At 35.1% G+C, this 22,096-nt stretch overlaps 1 protein-coding gene across 8 annotated transcripts in view; it reads right to left on the minus strand.

Moving 5' to 3' along the window:
- Window positions 1-2,231: 2,231 nt before the first annotated feature.
- Pfrx (6-phosphofructo-2-kinase/fructose-2,6-biphosphatase) overlaps window positions 2,232-22,096 on the minus strand; it is a 219,367-nt gene continuing 199,502 nt past the window's right edge. For 7 of the 8 annotated variants that reach the window (XM_081740364.1, XM_081740370.1, XM_081740366.1 and 4 more), the window contains 5 exons: window positions 20,590-20,808; window positions 18,797-19,031; window positions 14,714-14,841; window positions 9,532-9,597; window positions 2,232-3,047 (listed from right to left, as the gene is read on the minus strand). In XM_081740364.1, coding sequence (XP_081596490.1) covers window positions 2,976-3,047; window positions 9,532-9,597; window positions 14,714-14,841; window positions 18,797-19,031; window positions 20,590-20,808 — 720 coding nt within the window. In that variant the 3' untranslated portion in view covers window positions 2,232-2,975. The remainder of the gene's footprint in view (window positions 3,048-9,531; window positions 9,598-14,713; window positions 14,842-18,796; window positions 19,032-20,589; window positions 20,809-22,096) is intronic. The other variant, XM_081740369.1, reaches the window with a different exon arrangement.

Genomic DNA, 22,096 nt, shown 5'->3' on the forward strand with positions numbered 1-22,096 from the left:
ACGAGCTCAAAAAGTAAATTTTATAACGTATTTTCTTCTGACTTCTTTGGTTTATATTCTTGTAAAGTAGCATCAATTGCATCATCTTTTTCCATTCCATCAAGGAAGAAGAGTTTCATAGTACCAGGGGGGCTGTATCGACAAATTGAGACATGGTATGTAGAAGAAAGACTGGAGGGAAAGTTGGTATTGTTGGGAGTGGGCCATGTTCTTTGTGAACTTTTCCCAGGCAATGAATGCTACCTTGGTCCGCCCCTGCAAACTGCTGTTCGATTAGTTAAACAAAAAGGTAAGAAGTTCATTCAAACCATAAAGGAAAGATTAAATTCAATTCTACATTCAATTTTTTACTCACAATTTGCTTTTGGCCTCGGAACCACGATATTATGTACACTAATAAGAATATGATACATGTACTTAAACTCTCTAAATGCGAAAGCAAGCTTACTTAAATAATCTCTCCAATTAAAATTTAAAAATATTTTCAAATGAAAACTGAAATAACAATTCAAAAAATTTAGCTTGTTTGGAAATCTGTAAATATTATGAAATTATGTGGGAACATTTTTTTCTAATGCACTCTTTACAGCTGAGAAGTAAGTCATTGACACAATATGGCGTCATACCATGTTTATGACATATAGCTCAGCCATAAAAAGGTACTATATCAAGGATATTCCAATTTTGTAGCATTTCTTCTGTTTGAAGACTACGTTCTCTAAAGAGCGATTTGATTTAATTTCAATTCAAAACATTAAAAAAAAAGTAAAATGGCGCGTATTACTTGGACAGATTCGTAAAATGTCATTTGAGATGAATATTTTCACCATTTTCATTTTTCAAACTAAGTGTAAAAGACAATATTAAAAATTGAAGCATGTAGTGCCCTAAAACACAGAAGTACTATGAAGTAAAGTGAAGAGTTCGGACGTGTTATTTTCAGTTGAAAAATACATGGCAACCTTATGACGTCGGTTAAAATAATTTTTCAGCAGAAAATGGACCTTAAATATCTTAGTCACTCCATGAATTTTCAGTTTACATTTTGTTTTATGGTTATATATAAACAATAATAATACAAATGGCGCGAAATTTACTTTGTATACCTTTTACGAATATTAATAATCTACTAACAGAAGGACTAAAAATTAATTAATCGCTTTCCATTAACTAGCTTCGTTCAAATTTAGAGCATATACAGTGTGATTCAGGAGGAATGTCACATAATTTGTCAGGTGATTCTATATGTGAAAGTAAACCGAAAAAGTCTTATGAACATGTGTCCGATTTTCGACCGTTACGGAACTGGTGCGGGTTGAAGACTACACACATCTATGAATGATTATGAAGACAAGTGTGAATATTACGTACGGAAATGCTGTGTAGGCGCTGTGGTGGACAGATGACTGATCCACCCTACAAGAGGTGTGGAGGTTCTTCAACAGATGGCAGCACTGTTACGTCGCACCGAGGCAATAGCTGCAAGCGTACCCAATATGCAATCGTGGGTTGGATCAGTGAGCAGTCGTGAGGACGTGTGGTATCGTGCTTAAGTGTTGCATCGATTCACCGTACCAGACAAGTATCCCAGTATATGAATAACACATTTTCTCAACGGTGGATTGGCCGTGGCGGAACCATTAACTGGCCTCCCAGATCACCCGATCTAACTCCATTAGACTTCTGTTTATGGGGCTAGTTAAAGGGGGATGTGTATGCTACGAAGGTGGATACACGTGAAGAACCTGTCGCTTGCATCACTGACGCTGTTGCCCGCATTAAAGCCCGTTAAGATAATGTTCGATGTGCAACACAATACACCCTCCAACGCGTTGACAAGTGCACTGAGATGGGTGTGGGACGTTTTGAATACCTCTTGTAGGATGGATCTGTCATCTGTCCCACCATTCTTCTGTCTACCACAGCGCCTACACAGCATTTCGGTACGTAATATTCACATTTGTCTTCAAAATCATTCATGGATGTGTATAGTCACCAACCCACTCCAGTTCCGTAACGATCAAAAATCGGACATACGTTCAAAGGACTTTTTCGGTTTATTTTCACAAGTAGAATTACCCCACAAATTATGTGACATTCCTCCTGAATTACCGTGTATACATTTTGCTCAGTAAACAGTTTACATCGTAACCCTATCAGATGTTAAGAATATTTTCTTTAATTTTTTTTTCTAGAAAAACGTACATCAATGGTTTCTAAATAAACTAACGTTTATCCTTGTAGGCATTTTTATTTTCGTTTCTTTAGTCAATATTCATATAGAAACACTGACAAAGCACCATACAATAAATGCTATATATAATAAGTTTATACGAAACATTCTTTTATCTTGAACATTATACAAATTCAAATGTCCCATCTTACGACATAAAAACTTTCTTTTCCTTTTAAATACTTACAAAATAATAATTTGTTCTGATTATTACAATTTTCAATATTAACTTTTTTTGAAAGACAAATTCAATAGTAATAAATTCACAACCAGTGAACAATTATTTTTTAAAAAATCTTTTATATAGTTTTTTAATAGTTTAAACTGAATGGACTGAGATCCTCGCGGACTTCTGCATTTGCGGAGATAAATCAACTCTGAAATGAAAATCGTGGTCTATGAAACAATAGGAAAATGTAATACATTATATATTACACCTGGATAAATCGTAAAATATAGATATTTATATATGTATATTGTGTAAAACATACATAATTATATATACACACACATTGTATAGAACAATAAAATATTTTTCAGCACCAAACAAGAGCACAGCTCGAATACACAAGTACTTCTCTTATGCTGAAACAAGCTTAATACTGGAACTAAAAAAATAACACATTCATTTACGATCGTAGGACACCATTCATTTCACAAGATTTCGATACAGGAATCGAAATGTGATGACAAAATTGAAGACGATGAATCAGAACATATGCTCTTTTTCAACTTCTGCCCATCAACAGCTGTTTGAGTTAACAATGGCTGCCTGTTTCTCCCTCTTGAATCTGTCCTCCAGCGTTCCAGGAATCTGAAGAAAAATGAAAAACACACAAATAATTATAAAATATGTCAAATATTACCGGCTTCTCTTAAGTATTTTATAAAGTAATATTTCTTTTTAAGTTGTAACAACACTGTTTCCGTTTCTAATAAAATGCCTATGATATTGTGCAAAATTTGTATATTGTATTTACAACAGTTAAAATATTACGGATTGCTAACACATTATATTATTTTCTGAATTATGATTTATAACAGTTTTATAATGGGGTTCTAAAATTGATGTCCATATGTCAAAATTGATGGCCAACTAAAAATTCGTAGATAAATTCTGAGCCATGGCCTTGATCTACAAATTCATCAAGTAGTTACATCTATTCATTTCAGATGGCAGCTGGTCTCAGTAGACATTGATAGGAACCCTATCTATTAGCACTGGTACAGTCCGCAGCAAAAGGCCTGCAACATGAGCATGTAAGTTAATTGTGAAACGACGAAGTCCTTTGTTCCAAAATAAATGTGCAGGGGAGGACGGCGAGGTTTCTCCTGGCGTGATTCGTGCCACTTAGACGTTATGTTGATTCCCTGCGCTGTTAGGCGTAGTTTCACAATAAACTTATATGCTCATGTTGCAGGTTTTTTGCTCCGGACTGTACAAGTTATATATATATAAGCACAGTTTACTTGCTCTGACGCTCCTGTTGATGTTTTTCCTCGTACCCCCTCAAAAGAGGAGGGACAAGTTACTGTGGCCGAGGTAATTAATAGTTGGATGCGAACAGGATTGCCACATTGAAACGTTCCGAATTATTTCATGGGTTTCGCTGTGCATGCCTTTAAAAAGCCTACGATCTTCACTCTCCAAGACCAACTGACTGAATGACAAATTAGCAACACAACTGAGGTCATTCACTTCGTTTCCTCAAAGCCAAGGGAAGGTTTCCTCCTTAAAAGGGCGACGGGGGTGGGGCCGAAGTATGTTTCACATATTTTCCAAGGATACATTTGAAATAGAAAGGCTCTAACAGAAGACCAAACAGCACATATACACAAACTGCTAACGATGTGAATTTTCTTGGGGCAAAGGTATAACAAGAACGATGTTAAAAGATTGGGTTAGTATCAACAATGCTGTAATTGCCATTAGGCGAAGATCTATGTAATTGTTTGATGGATTAGTAACGAAATGCTAATGATTCAAGGTTTACTTACATATTTTAATTTCGTTAACTATGAATCAACAATACATAGTAAACAGTAATACACTAGTTTTTTCGGTCGCAACAAACAGAGTGACAAAATATAATATGGATTATATTTTTACTGCAGAAGAAACTAAATACATAGAAGTTTGTCAGGATCGTAATGCTGCAAATTATGGATGCGTTAACATATCAAATAATACCTTCGATACAGTGGATACTTTCAAATATCTAGGTTCAATATTACCAGACCAAAATCATGTTCGCGAAGAAATTAAATGTCGTCTAAAAGCAAGGAATTCGTGTTATTAGTCACTTCGAAATGTTTTGTCGTCACGAATTCTGTCGAGGAATTTGAAGCTTAAAAATATATAAACGATAATTATGCCTATTGTGTTGTATGGTCGCGGAACATGAATGAGTTAGCCATGGAATGAGTTAGCTATTACATTACTACACTAACATTATTGTGAAGAACAGAAATTGCTGTTAAATATACGGATCTGAAGAACGGATTGTGTTATTTTACTGTTTACACAGATACATTTGATTCAAAATTTAGACGCGATTATCAAGTTATGCTACGAAATATACATAATTTCCAAGCACATGAACTTATTTATTTTTCAGCTACAAAAGAAAAGGTTCTAGCTCCCTGCAAAGAAATTTCATTTCTTTGTTGCAGTTTAGCGTTCCTTTTAACACCAAAGCTTGACAAGACGTGGATCTACCTAAGACGGAATCCGAACTACCTAAATGCTTCAAATTTTACTGTTCTTCCACGAATCCGGAACCAGATACACGTACGTATGCGCTAGCCACTAACTCGGTGGAGAGGGCTAACGTACTTCGAAATCACACATAAGCGAAGAGTATCAACTGTGGCTTTTAGGCCAAGAAAAGCCGGTTTTCCAGCAATTTTAAATATTCAGAAGTTATTTATCTGTGAAAAGAAGCTCAGTAAAAACGAACTAAACCTTTATGTCGTTTAAACATTGTAGTAAAAACGATGGAATAATCCCTGCTAAAGACAGTAAAGAGGAACCCGCGGCTTACTTACATACAGGTCATTCAGAAACTTCGTAGCCTAACAATGAAACATGAATTAATGCGTCAAAATGCATTATTCTTCAGTATATGCTCCCTTAAGCTCAATACATTTTATCCATCGATTTTCCAATTCATTTATTTCATCTCTGAAGTGATTTTTTAAGACCTCTAGAATATTCAACTACGGTTGCTGTAACTTCTTCACTTGATGAGAAACGCGTGCCACGTAGGATTTTTTTATATAGGTTTGGAAACATGAAAATCTGAGGTGGCCAGATCTGATGAATATGGTGGACTCATAACAACAATTCATAGTATAACTCCTTCAATTTGGCCATTGCAAGAACATCTTTGTGAATTGGTGAATTATCTGCATGAAAAATGACTGTTTTCTTCGTTAAATCAAATCTTTTCTCTCGAAGTTTTACATCCAACTGACCCAAAAGATTTGAGTAATACTCTACTGTTATTGGTTTACTGGTTTGAAGGCAATGCATTAACAAAATTCCTTTTGCATCCCAAAAACTTGATGCCATAGCCCTCTTGAACGGTTTTGATCACTTTGGCTGCTCTTGAGCTGAACAACCGGGCTCCGTCCAATTTGCGGTTTGTTGTCGCAACTCATTGTCATAATGATAAATCGAAGTCTCATCCACAGTTACAATCGACGCACAAAGTCAGTTTTGTTACCTTGAAAATGATAAATTGTTATTGAAAAAGTTTCATTCGAGTGCGTTTTTGATCCGAATTTAAAGAATGTGGCACCCGTTTTGTCAATAGCTTTCTCATAATCCACTAGTTAAGATCTCGTGTGCTGATCTAACTGAGTTGCCTACTACCTCAGCTAAATCAACCAGTTAATCGCCCGTCTTCCAAAACCAAACCATTACATAATTATTTCGGACAGCTATTGAAGATTTCGAGTTACAATGCATAGAACAACAAAAAATGTAACAGTCATTCTGCGTTTCAGTGAGTCTATGGACAATATAAACGAGCAAGTAACACCAATCCAATAACAAGAACAACTTGATACTCATGGATTCTTGGTAAGATAATGTTGATTCATGAGATTAAACGAATTAGGATATTATTACTTCACTACAATCAACATCGCTCACGATTCACCTTCAAACGTTAAGGCCAATAACATAAATGGTTTACATTTTAGTGTTATACGCATGGAGGAAAACGAAGACGAGAGTAGAAGAATCAGAAGATTCTGATTAGGACTACGTTACGGTAGATCAAGATGAAGAGGTATTGATCGTGGAAGTTGTGAGAACGAATATTAAGGAATGGATAGAACGGATAGAACGAATGGATAGATAGAAGCAGTGGATAGAACGAATATTAAGGAATTCCAAAGACCAGAAATACGCGAGAAAGAGTATCGAATTTTGGATTAAGAGTTTCAATATCTCGCCAGAAAATATTTCGGGGTACGAGTAGAGAAATAACCTCACAATTGAAGAAGAGCAAGGATAAGGACACGCGCTATAGGAAGAAACCTGAAACATACTAAGAACTTCAGCTAATTAAGTTTAAAAAAAAGTAATTATTCTTTGTAAAAGGGTGATGAATGTGGGGATAGTATTTAAAGCAATAAGTTGTAAGTGGGGCGAAAGTGCTTACAAAGTGAGACTGAACCGTATTACAAGAATTCTGTTTCGTTTATCGGTCGTTAGGTTGGGTTTGATGAAATCTTACTGGAGTTAAGCATTTAGTCTCTGTTTCAAATTAATATTTACGTGGGTTTAAACACTTTGATTAGATTCAATTTGACATCAATATTTATAACATATGCTGAATGTGTTCTTGATGTGTATAAAATACTTTAATAATAAATGGGTGTATATTAATAAAACGACATTTTGGTTTCTCTATAATTATTCCACTTACGGTAGTGATATTATCATCAATATTATACAGGGTGTTACAAAAAAATTGTTACAATATTTTGGGAACAGATTTCTCACATCAAAAAAGTTAATATGGACCTGTGTTCAAAAGTGGATAGTTTCAGGTTATAGGGTGCCGCAAACGTGAAACAAGTGAACTTTAAAAGTTTATAGCTCCATCTATGTACTATGGGATCTATCGCAGTCGAGTCAAGACATCACTGAGGAATTGGTATGTGAACTTCCCAAATATCCTTCTTTAAGAACGCTCCAGTACTTGCACATTAATTTTTAAAGGGCTAGGTGGAGAGTGATCAAGTACTCCCAAACAGCCTCTCTAAAAAATGACTGTCCCTCAGTGATGTCTTGACCCGACTACGATCGGTTCTATAGCAGTGGAACTATGGACCTTTAAAATTCATTTTTATCATGTTTTTGGCACCATATAACTCCGAAACTATCCACTTTTAAGCACAGGTCTATATGAACTTTTTTTCTTATTTTGATGTGAGGAATCTATTTCCAAAAGATTGTGACAAATTTTTGTAACACACTGTACATACACTAAACTGTTGACTTATATACAAGCAAATAAAGAGCTGACAATTTTGATTTTCTTCAGTTATCATGTGGAGTAACGGACGGACAGACCTACTAATATTACAATCTTATAAGATATACTAGCGTGATTCTAAAGATAGATAGATATTTTCCTCATTACATGTTAACTCTGCTGACACTACTCTATACTACCACCATTTGTTGAACTATTTAGAAATAATAAATTGTTTATTTCAATGCCCAAACGGAAACTGATCCTCTGTTCTCTTGATACAATTAACCAACTATATTGAGTATATTTTAATGATAACTTCTGGGTCTCACTGAAGCAGCTTACATTAGCAAGGTACTGAAACTGTTTCATGACACAAATACTTAAATAAAACCCTGAAATATCTCATGAAATTTACTTGTAAACGCCAGCTTTCAGTGCTAATGAATCATACAAGCTATAAACTATGAAAATTGCCTTGACACTTACACGTCGACTTGGTACTTACAAAGTGCATACAAAGTACTTTGAAACTAACTAGTCATTGTGTTCAGGGCATGTAATTGACACTTATGTAATTCTAGACTGCATGCTAGACTGAAAAACCCTGAGATAAACAATAAATAGAAGACATATATTCCTTTATTTTAATATTTAGTACAGGGGACTATACAAGATTCATCGGATTTCAAAATACTGTATTTTCGAAATATTACACTTCCAATAATACTTATGTTTGATACATGAAAACAATCAGGAGCTATCCAAGTTTCTCTCAGACACTATGAATGATCTGTGTGTGCTTCGTTGTTGCAAGATACATGTCCAAGTGATAGTTCGGATTATACGCTTTGTGTAATTCCTTTGCTAATGGTCTTCACAGCATCTCGGTCGCCCCGTGCTGTCCGTTATATAGACACAAAGTGTCCAATATTATCACAGAATGCTTTGGTGATCTGAGTTCTTTGTTTCTACAAGGCGACTCAATAAATTCTCCCACTTTTTGTTCGGTTGTAGCGCTGTCACTGGAGGGACGAGAGTATTGGGAGTCGTCACTTCTGCTCACCAGTCTACTACAATTTTCAGTCGTCATTACAGTTTAGTCACGAGCTAATCGCGCGTACACAGTTCTTGAAGACTATCTTGCAAGGGATCGAAAATTTTCGAACATCGGGTTCAGCGTATAGCTGGCGGACCAAAAATTGTTCGTATGCCTGAGAATACAGAAGCTGTGAGATAGTCTGTTCTGCAGTGTCCTAAACATTCTCCACAGAAGCATGCTGCAGATGTTGATTTTTCTAGGGAGAATGTACGAAGAATTTTCCAGAAAGACCTACAGTAACCGCAAACTGTTTCCAATAGCATTTCATATTTCTGAATAAACAACTTTCTATCTACAATACTTTTCGTCTTATGAGCCTTTAAAATATAGAAGGTTTTATTGAGTCCTCTGATTTTTTCCCCTGAATGAACATTGCAGTGCAGTAACAGATAAATGACTCACATATGTCAAAACACCAAAGCTTCTTTTCTTGCATTGACGCTATTTTGTAACTACATCGAGCTTCCGCTGCCTCCTATGTATCACTTGTTTTTATGTATACTTGTAAACCTTATTATATGTGTAATACTTCGAAAAAATCATGTTTTCAAATCCAATGAACCCTTTATAGTAGCCCTGTATTTATTTAATTAATAAACTTCCAATTACAGTTTGCGAGACCGATTCAATCGAGATTATTAACAATTAACAACAACAATAACGGGAAAGAAAATGAAAAAGTCGGCTAAAAGGTATTTATTCACCTGGTGGTACTGAGGAAAAGCTCTGGAAACATCAGGATGGCCAATCGTCGGATTCGTACCTGGAACCTACCGATAGTGAAGCAAGAAAGTTAGCTTACGCCCGATCGATCATAGTTTTTTATACGTGCTAGGTCTTTACAAACCCAAATGGTGATATTATTAATGAAGTCTGTATTCGCCTAAGCACCCGTTTTGATAATCTTTGCAGCAACCGTTTCAGACGTTTCAACAACCGGCTTGTCGCTTTCTTCAGTTCCATTTCTTTATGGAATTTTACGTCGTTTGAAGAACTATACTCTTCCAGGAACATTCCTACACTGTGGAATGCATTATTATCAAAGTTTTCGTCCGCTGATACGCTGAAACGTCTATGTGGAAATATTAGCAAAACAGATGATTAGGTGACTATAAACTTTATTAATATTCGATGTGCATCCTATCAGATAACTGGGTGATATTCTTTGTTTACACGTCACTTTGAAGAACATAAATAACAATTCGTAATTCTAAAGGAGATTTTTTTTTCGGAGATATATAATTACGACTCAGTAAATTTATAACGAACATTAAATGAATATTGTTTAAACTTGTGAATAATACATATAATAAATATTAAATCATATACTAAACAAAGTAAAAAGGCAATAAGTAAAGTACAAAGCCGTATTTGTTTGGTTTAAACTTGGAGATTTACTCGAGTGAGTGAATGTATGTATGTATGTATGTATGTATGTATGTATGTATGTATGTATGTATGTATGTATGTATGTATGTATGTATGTATGTATGTATGTATGTATGTATGTATGTATGTATGTATGTATGTATGTATGTATGTATGTATGTATGTATGTATGTATGTATGTATGTATGTATGTATGTATGTATGTATGTATGTATGTATGTATGTATGTATGTATGTATGTATGTATGTATGTATGTATGTATGTATGTATGTATGTATGTATGTATGTATGTATGTATGTATGTATGTATGTATGTATGTATGTATGTATGTATGTATGTATGTATGTATGTATGTATGTATGTATGTATGTATGTATGTATGTATGTATGTATGTATGTATGTATGTATGTATGTATGTATGTATGTATGTATGTATGTATGTATGTATGTATGTATGTATGTATGTATGTATGTATGTATGTATGTATGTATGTATGTATGTATGTATGTATGTATGTATGTATGTATGTATGTATGTATGTATGTATGTATGTATGTATGTATGTATGTATGTATGTATGTATGTATGTATGTATGTATGTATGTATGTATGTATGTATGTATGTATGTATGTATGTATGTATGTATGTATGTATGTATGTATGTATGTATGTATGTATGTATGTATGTATGTATGTATGTATGTATGTATGTATGTATGTATGTATGTATGTATGTATGTATGTATGTATGTATGTATGTATGTATGTATGTATGTATGTATGTATGTATGTATGTATGTATGTATGTATGTATGTATGTATGTATGTATGTATGTATGTATGTATGTATGTATGTATGTATGTATGTATGTATGTATGTATGTATGTATGTATGTATGTATGTATGTATGTATGTATGTATGTATGTATGTATGTATGTATGTATGTATGTATGTATGTATGTATGTATGTATGTATGTATGTATGTATGTATGTATGTATGTATGTATGTATGTATGTATGTATGTATGTATGTATGTATGTATGTATGTATGTATGTATGTATGTATGTATGTATGTATGTATGTATGTATGTATGTATGTATGTATGTATGTATGTATGTATGTATGTATGTATGTATGTATGTATGTATGTATGTATGTATGTATGTATGTATGTATGTATGTATGTATGTATGTATGTATGTATGTATGTATGTATGTATGTATGTATGTATGTATGTATGTATGTATGTATGTATGTATGTATGTATGTATGTATGTATGTATGTATGTATGTATGTATGTATGTATGTATGTATGTATGTATGTATGTATGTATGTATGTATGTATGTATGTATGTATGTATGTATGTATGTATGTATGTATGTATGTATGTATGTATGTATGTATGTATGTATGTATGTATGTATGTATGTATGTATGTATGTATGTATGTATGTATGTATGTATGTATGTATGTATGTATGTATGTATGTATGTATGTATGTATGTATGTATGTATGTATGTATGTATGTATGTATGTATGTATGTATGTATGTATGTATGTATGTATGTATGTATGTATGTATGTATGTATGTATGTATGTATGTATGTATGTATGTATGTATGTATGTATGTATGTATGTATGTATGTATGTATGTATGTATGTATGTATGTATGTATGTATGTATGTATGTATGTATGTATGTATGTATGTATGTATGTATGTATGTATGTATGTATGTATGTATGTATGTATGTATGTATGTATGTATGTATGTATGTATGTATGTATGTATGTATGTATGTATGTATGTATGTATGTATGTATGTATGTATGTATGTATGTATGTATGTATGTATGTATGTATGTATGTATGTATGTATGTATGTATGTATGTATGTATGTATGTATGTATGTATGTATGTATGTATGTATGTATGTATGTATGTATGTATGTATGTATGTATGTATGTATGTATGTATGTATGTATGTATGTATGTATGTATGTATGTATGTATGTATGTATGTATGTATGTATGTATGTATGTATGTATGTATGTATGTATGTATGTATGTATGTATGTATGTATGTATGTATGTATGTATGTATGTATGTATGTATGTATGTATGTATGTATGTATGTATGTATGTATGTATGTATGTATGTATGTATGTATGTATGTATGTATGTATGTATGTATGTATGTATGTATGTATGTATGTATGTATGTATGTATGTATGTATGTATGTGTGTGTGTGTGTGTGTGTGTGTGTGTGTGTGTGTGTGTGTGTGTGTGTTGTTTGTTTGTTTGTTTGTTTGTTTGTTTGTTTGTTTGTTTGTTTTTGTTTGTTTGTTTGTTTGTTCGAAAGGAGAATTTTTCGTTTCAAAGTCACTTATTTTTAAATTTTTATTGTTTTGCTGCTTCTACAGGGTGTTACAAAAATTTGTCACAATATTTTGGAAATAGATTCCTCACATCAAAGTAAGAAAAAAGTTCATATGAACCTGCGGTCGGAAGTGCATAGTTCCGTAGTTAAACGGTGTTGAATACGTGAAAAATTAACTTTAAAGCTCCATAGTTCCACTATTATAGGACCGATCGTAGTCGGGTCAAGACATCACTGAGGAACTGGTATGTGAACTATCCAAATATCCATCTTTCAGAACCTCCGGTACTTGCACAATCATTTGTACAGAGGCTGTTTGGAAGTACTTAATCACTCTCAACCTATTTTTCTAAAAATTGGTGTGCAAGTACTGGAGCATTCTTAAACATGGATATTTGGATAGGTCACATATCAGTTTCTCAGTGATGTCTTGACCCAACTACGATAGGGGGGGCGCGGTGGCTCAGTGGTAGAGCGTTCACCTCTGGTGCTTGGGGTCCCGGGTTCGATCCCAGCCCCCGCCAAGTGAACTTTGTGGTGGACAAACGCCGCGCTCGTGGGTTTTCTCGGGGTTCTCCCGTTTCCTCCCACTTTCTTCATTCCACCATTTCACTCATCTCTCATTATCACCGTCTCCTTTAGTCTAACCGGCATAACCGTGGGACGTAAAACTTACAGATTTCATTTCATTTCCAACTACGATAGGTTCCATAGTAGTGGAGCTATGACCTTGTAAAGATCACTTGTTTCACGTATTCGGCACCCTATAACTCCGAAACTGTCCACTTTTGAACAAAAGTCCATATGAACTTTTTTCCTTATTTTGATGTAAGGAATCTGTTCCCAAAATATCGTGACACAACACCCTGTATACAGTATTGTAACACCCTGTATACAGTATTTTAAATATGAAATTGTGTGAGCAAATTTTATAACTCATCACTGCATATCAAAGATAATCTTTGGTTTACTCAATTGTAATTCGGCTGTGGAGAAAAAAAAAAAGCGAACATAGTTTACGTCACGATCTTGTGATACCATGTAATATTTAAATGCTAAGTTTTATTACCAGTAAGTTTTACTTTATTTATTTATTTTTTTATTACTTAGGGAAATAATATAACTAATTTTGCCTTTGAATACTGATATTGAATTTGAATTCCACATGCAAAGATTTCATTGAGAATTTCTGTAGCGTACAACGTAAATAATTTAAGATATTTAAAAATGTCAATTTTTATGAACAAATGACAGAATCTTTGTGAATTCAGTATTTAATTGTGTTTCTAAGCGAAAAAATACCATTTTATTTTCCTTTCCCTCAAAATAATACAAAACATATAAAAAGTAATCACGATCACTACAATTTGCTAAAGTAAATTGTAGATCATCACTTAGAAAGTATTCAGAAGCCATAAAGTCAAGACGAAACTTGCAGCATTCTAAACAAAATTATTGGATATTATTAGTCTTATCTGCATATTATATACTTAATTTAGCACATTCTTCACTCATCATTTTCATTTAATTAAAAATTTTATGCATATACCAAACATACAGGGTAAACCACTTATCTTGATACGCCCTTGTAACATTTAACCGACAGAAAACGCGGAAATTTTGTACCATGCAAATGTACAAAAGAAAAGTTGACGAAAGTGAAACTGAACAATATAAATCCCTTTCCCTCTTTAATCCGGCAGAAAAATAAGCTACAAATTAAGCAACTTTTGTTACGATTGGCTCAGTACGTTCTGACAAGCCAATCAGCGTTCAGAACCAGTTTTTGGGATCCTGTTATATTTAGATGCAACTCCCATTTTACAGTGTTTGATAAAGCCAATATATTCAGTTAGTTGAAGAAACTGTTACACAGTTATTATACTTTTTTGGTATTTCTAGTTATTTGGGACAGCAAAGCTAATATGAACCAGTTAGTTATAAAACTTTACAGCATACGCTTGCTTCGGTAACTGAAGATGACAAAATCAACCAATTAAAAATATATATATAGCACATGGAATATAAAATATATTATCAATTAAAAACAAATGTAGAATACTAGGAAACAATTTTCCATTGTGTCTTACCTTTGGTTTGGGCCGATGGGTATCAACTGCATCAATTGGTAGTTTGATATGCTCTACCCTACACCCATAAGCCACTGGAGTCAATTTTATTATCGTGTGAAGTGGAACATGAAGATATGGAAGCTCATCTGTAAAAGAAACGAAATATATAGGATTTTAATTACTATACTTGTTAAAGCAAACACAATGCATCATTGTAGTAGGATATTATAAAGAGAACGAAATACTCAACCTTACCTATGTTATCGTATTCGCACCTACAGAGGATCTGGTGTGTAAAAATTTGGCTGTTTCCTGCTTTCATATTTTATACAAACACACACATATAGACAAAAAGTATAGACCAACTTGGGTGCACAAAGATAGACTAAAAATAACGATATTAATATCATTCTGCGGTACTTCCGCAACAATTTTTATAGAAGTACTAGATGAGTACTTCAAATTATAGGCCCGTAGCCAAATTTCCTCTATAAAAATTGTTGCGTGAGTACCTTAGGATTCTGAAGCATGTATATTTTGGATAGCGCACATATTAGTTCGTAAGTGAAGTCTTGATCCGACTACGGTAGGTCCCGTAGTTTTGAAGCTAGGACTTTTAAAGTTCATTTTTTATGTTTCCGGCAGCCTATAACTCCGAAAGGAAACATTTGTGCACCCAAGTTGGTCTATACTTTTGTCTTATCTTGGTATCAGAAATCGCCTCCCAAACATTGTCGGTGTTGTTTTGAAACACCCTGTATATATGAGATTACAACCGTCAAAAGGTATTTTTAAAAAATGAAATGAAATCTTTAAGTTTTACGTCCCACGGTTATGACGGTTAAGCTAAAGGAGACGGTGATGATGAGAGATGAGTGAAATGGTAGAATAAAGAAAGTGGGAGGAAACGGGAGAACCCCGAGAAAACCCACGAGCACGGTGTTTGTCCCTCACAAAGTCCACACGGCGCGAGCTGGGGTTGAACCAGGGACCGCAAGCACCGGAGGTGAACGCTCTACCACTGAGCCACCGCTCCCCCTCCCATGTTAATAGTAGGTTCTATCCTTCGTAACCTAAATGTTGCATAATGACCCAAAATACAAATATTCACTTAAAACGTTATGCATAAAGTAGTAGTGCACAGCTATTAATCAATTTTTTTCAATTCCATTGCAACTTTGTTCTTAATTTTAATTTCTCGTCAAGGGTGACACCAAACCAACTGACACATTTCAAGCTTGAATATTGCACTGGCATAATAACTTATATTGGTTGGGGAATTAGATTTCTGGGCTTTCGGCATTTACTGGCCATATTAGCCCATTACGAATGAGGGATGACGTCCCTCGGTGATCACATTATCCGAAGAAAGGGAACGAAGGAAGGGACATGTATATTAGCTACCATCTCGGCATTTGCCTGGTGTGAATGAACCAAGGAAAACCTCACTCAGGATAGCTGGCCGGAAAAAGCTGTTACACTTTTTCGACCAGGTGCTCCCACAGGGTAATCGAACCCAGGACCGCTCAGGCCGGTAGCCAGCCCAAAAATTTAGGGGGGGGGCGACCCAACCATTTATAGTTCATCACCATATTATAGTGCATTTCCAAGCCTACCGTGAAAATTTTAGGGGGCCAGCGAAAATTTAGGGGGCCCGGCCCCCCCTGGATACGGGCCTGGACCGCTCACACCAAAAGCAAGATGGTTATACTATGCGCGCCAACTAACTTATATTGGTTGGCGGTGTGGAAACCAAAGGAGGAAAGAACGCCATGTTATATTGTCAGACGCAACAGAGCATTGGAGCACAGAACATTGCACGAAACTAAGTCTGTGTCACAAGTGCAACGTTTTTTTTTTTTTTTTTTTTTTTTTTAGACGGAACTTTAATATTGGTAGACATTGTGAAGTTCTATCACTGAATACCATATTGCCTTGGGTGAAGAAGTTGAAGAGACTGGTAGCGTGTTGGATATGAAACATGGAACTCCAACAACATTGCGAACTCCAGAGAACGTGGAGAGACCAACATTTTCAATAACTACGAACTGAGGTAAAACGATATTCTGTACTCCAATGTCTCATTGCGACTGACCATATAAAGTGGCGTTCTCTTCACTTTCGGTTCACACACCGCCAACCAATATAAGTTATTATGCCTGCGCAATATTCAAGTTTGAAATGTGCCATTTTATAGTTTTACGTCCCACCGTTATGCACTTATGGCTAGATGAAGGAAACTTTCATTAAAGTGTCTGATTATGAAAGAATTGGTAGTGGTTAGGATGAAACTAGGGAACTCCGAGAAAACCCACAGACACGCTGTTGATATTTTCTGTAACTTGTTTATTATGCTAGAAATGGGCAAAACAGGCTTGTATAGCAAGCAGTAATGTCACGTGTACACCACGTGAAGAAGTTTGGTTTGTATGGTGTGATATTTTCTCAATTAACCCCGAAGAGATACTATGATCAATACCACTTCCAGTTTTAGTTGAGAAAGTAGAGTGGAGATGGAATACATTCTTGGGACGCTTAAATAATTACAGAAAATCGTTTCTCGCCATTTGTTACCGTTTTCGCTCTATGATAATTAATATTAAAGCCGGAAGTGTTGATTTTACCATTTGCGGTTTGACTACGGGATTAACAGAAAAGATGCTACCTATTCTTAGAATGCTAAATCGATTCCATAGAACTGCTTCTCGCCATCTCTTAGCGTTTTTGCTCTATTTAGATCAACACTGAAACCGGAAGAAGTCGTACTAGATTTCTACCATTTCCGGTATTACCAGAGACTTGAGGATGGCAATGAAATGTATTGTTGAGACGCTTAATCGATTGCAGGAAACCGATTTTTACTAAATACTACCGTGTCTCCATAGTGACCAATAATAAAACCACGACTAGTTCATTTTCTGTCATTTCCGGTTTGAATAGAGACACTAGAATGGAGATGGAATATATTCTTGAGACGCTTAATCGATTGCAAATAACCGTTACTCGCTATATGTTACCATTTTGTCATTGGTTTGGTTTTTTCACCTAAATAAGTTCTTGATAGAAAACCGCACTGGAAAACTGAAACTGGTTTCGATAGGAAACTGAACTAGTTTTAAAATCGAAACCGGTTTGATATAAAAACCGAACTGGAAACCCAGTTTTCGTGCCCACAACTAGTTACCACTACGGCTAAGTATTTAACGGTATTCATCCTCCGTTGTTTTTGCGAATAGTATTTCATCTTGGACTAGTAGGTAGAGCGTTGGACTCACGTCTACGTGGTCACGGGTTCGATTCCCTGCTGGTGCTTCCCAATTTTTTGGCGTCCACTCAGCGTCGTGAGGCAAACTGGGATTCACGTGAAAACAACACGTGACGGCTATTAGGTCTACAAAACTCCAGGGACAGGGCGTCGCAGCGCGCCAACCACATGCTCGCCGCTAAGCTGGACGTAGTTCAGCCGGTCACTAGCAGATGGCGCTGGACCAGGCTTAAGGCCCACAAACTGGCTGTTACGCCAACTGGTCTGGTCTTTTTTTTTTTTTTTTTGTTTCGTCTTGTCATCAGATACAGTATTTTGTACAAATTTCTAATTGTTACATTGTAACTGACACTTGTAAATTGGATTACACACAATATTTGCATTGTACAGTTCTCAGTAAGGTTGTATCAGGGGCGGATCCAGGGGGGGGGCGATCGGGGAAGAGGAAATTTTCTTATTTTTTATATATAAATAAAACCCATCTCAAAGTTTGTAGCCCTTAAAAGTAGCAGTATGATAACCCCCCCTTCCCCCCAGAAGTTGGTCCTGAATCCGCTCCTGGGTTGTATATCTCCGTTACACGTATTTTTATTCATAACCTGACAAGAATTATACCTACCCAAGTAGCGTTTTACGTAACCCACAGAAATAGCGTTTTCTGTACGGCAATGAAAATGGTATACAAATTGGTAAATTTGTTTCGAAGTTATTTACGTTCATAAGGAAGTAGAAGCATTAACATTAAAAACAAAAAAAAGAAGAAAAGCACATACACAGAAAGACATTTTATTGTGTAGTATATTCTCTATTTTATGACATAAATTAAAAATGCATACCTGAAGACTTATCCAAGAAATATGCTAGCAAACATCTAAGAACAGCCTGATGGCTCACAACCAGGACATTCCCTTGGCGTTCTAACTCCATGATCACTGGTTCAAGCCTTGCTACAAGATCCTCGTAAGACTCTCCCCGTGGATAACGATAAGTAAATTTGCACTGGTCCCTCGCGGCGAATTCTTCTGGATATTTCTCCTGGATTTCTTCATATGTCATCTCCTCACAAATACCCTAGAAATTGTATACAAAACATACCTGTCACGATCTATTCAATTTACAAGTTGTGCTTGAAATATAAAGATGTACCTAAAGCTTGTATTTACCAGAATTCAGATATCCAGTATCGTGACTTTTCTAGTTCTGAGTACTAAAATTCATACATCCCCACAATCCCTTAAATAATTTAAAAATAAAAAAAAAAGGAATTTTTAATAGTGACGTCAGCATCAAGTTATTCGTCCCCGTCACGAAATAATTAAAATGAAATAATAATAATAATAATAATAATAATAGAAGAAGAAGAACACAAACTCTCCTATAATTAAAAACTTACATATTGGTGTTCCAGCCATATTTTATTTTAACTTACGTTTCAACGTATGCATGCATTCATCATCAGTGTGTTTGAAACTTAAGTTAAAATAAAAATAATAATACACGAACGGAACAACAAAACATGAGTTTATTTCATTACCGATATCTCCTTGAAAATTAAACTTATGTCGAATATATAAGCTCAATTAATCCATTAAAAGCCATAATTTCTGACTCTCTTAAACTTTAAATTTTAGACTATCAAGATTCCTACTGATCTTGAAAGATCTATTTCTCTGACTTCTCCTTGATCTTTGGTAGGAAATTTCCTGACTTCCACGACAGGTGTCGGATGACGTTGACATATAAATAAGGAATCAATAACGGTGAATATTTATATGTGGAAACATTTATTCTGTAGAGATAAATTGTAATCGATTGCTCATACATACATTCCAGTTACGTTACCAAATAGGTGTCATAATGGTTGGCTAAGCTGAAATTGGTGTATAATTAATGTTAGAAAAAGTATATTTTATAAAATTTCCCTGATTTTCCAGTCTTTTTCCATGAGTTTTCCTCACCTGCACCATTTTCCTTGAGTTTTCCCTGACCAATAGGAACCCTGGACTTACAGGAAACAAAAGCTCAAAACATTCCAAACTTCAAAGCCAATTATGGAAAAATGTTGTATATCATTCAAAAGGTCATTTACGATATTTATTGATTAAACTGATTTGATATTAGCGTCCCTTTCAGCAGCGAGGCTATATGAGACTTGGGAGCTACAGATTAACGTGAGATCCAACTATGAGCTTCCGCTAAGATCTGAACCCAGGTCTCCTAACACAAAAGACGCGTACGTTAACCGCTTGGTCATGAGGCAGCTCCTTTATTGATTATAGACATCGAGGTACATATTACACAAATATCAGTAGGCCTATCTTTGTGGCACGGAGAATATCGTATTATTCAGGTATTATTTCGATCAGTGCTCGTTTTAAAAACAAGTTTATAAAAATAGATGTGGCGGCGACAAAGATCATAGTGCTGATTAAAATAATACAAGAGTAATAAAATATTCTCCTGGTACAAAAGTAGGTCTATATGAAATTTGGGAGTTAATTTTGGTCAGCCTCAGTAACAGTTCCTCCGACTACAACAGTATGGTTTGGTCTTGATGAATTAAATTGGTAACACTATTTCTCTCACCCCCAGTAAAGAGAACAATATAGAATAAAATGCTTGCTCTTACCGCATCAATTTCATTTAAAGCCTTCCATCTTTCCTGAGGAGCTGGAACGCCTGCCACTGTTTGAATACTTCGTTTAAGCCAAGAAGTCCAAACCCTTAATCCTGGAATATCCTGCTGTTGAATGTAACGAGCTAGTGCTGTTGCATATAGCTTCCCTCTGTATGAGAGATCGGAATCTCCTCCGATACGGCCTTCCAAATTCTGTTCACTTTCACCATGCTGAAATTATATATCAAATTAATATACGCTTATTCTTATTAAACTTACACCTATTTAACTTACAACCTGATATACACCATGCTACCAATACTCGTATTCCTTGAAATTTATCTATTTGAAAAGTTGTGGAACTATTATCTTGACGTTAATGTGAACGAAGCAGGAACTTCGTTCATTTACAACAGAAACACTTATGAAAATACTGCTTCTTTTGAACTACTCATTGAATAACTAGGGCCGCGGTGGATCAGTGGTAGATCATTCACCTCTAATGCGTGGGATCCCTTGTTCGATCCCAGCTCGCGCCAAGTGGACTTCGTGGTGAACAAACAGCATGTGCATGGGTTTTCTCAGGGTTCTCCCGTTTCCACCCATTTTCATCATTCCACCATTGCATTCATTTCTCATCATGACCGTCTCCTGTAGCCTAGCCGACATAACATAAAACTGAAAGATTTCATTTCATTTTCATTGAATAACTGAAATCAATACACATGAATTTACATCAGAAACTTTGCAGCTGAAGTCTATGTTAGACAGTGTCTGTCCTCTCGGAACTGCTCAGATTAATGGTTAAGATCGTTTGATTAGGTGATGTTTCCGATACTTCAATACAGTAATTTCTACCATATGTTCACAAGCATTTTAAACAACATACAATCAAAACATTTTTAACGAACAGGTGCAGAAAACTAAAATTAATATTTTCACGTGTTTTAATTGAGTCAAGCTCCCTGTTCAATGATTTTCTTTATTGCTATAGTTCTCTTCAGCTACGATGAGATCTCCAATTATGTATGTACAGTCACACATATCCTCACAAGCAAACGTTTTAATGAACTTCTTTAGTGCCTCGGCTTTCATATTTGACTCTTCTTCAAGCATAGAATCTTTTACTCTTGATCCAGCACTGTAAGGCAATTGGGGAGATATTTGAATTACGAAGTAACAAATTTCAGTCCAGAATTCCAGAAATAATGGCGTTGGGATTCGATGCCCTGAACACGATTCGTCCAGTTCAGCGGGCGCCATCTAACTGGCCACAACCCTTATAGCCTTGAATTATAGTGCCCGGAAATTAGTTTCGTTGTATTATATACATTTGGAACAATGCTGTTTCCACTATTCACTAAATACAAGTTTGCTGTACTAAACTATCAAACAAAAGATCTGGAAGTTAGATCAGTTAAAAATCTTATCAATATATTTTAAAATAACTTAAGATTACAAGAAATTCACTTCTTTGTATGATGTTCGCTACGTTCACGTCTCTTTTTCTTTTTAATAT

The sequence above is a fragment of the Thermobia domestica genome, chromosome 15 (genome assembly GCF_964235325.1).
Source record: "Thermobia domestica chromosome 15, izTheDome1.hap1.1, whole genome shotgun sequence".
Taxonomy (NCBI): Eukaryota; Metazoa; Arthropoda; class Insecta; order Zygentoma; family Lepismatidae; genus Thermobia; species Thermobia domestica.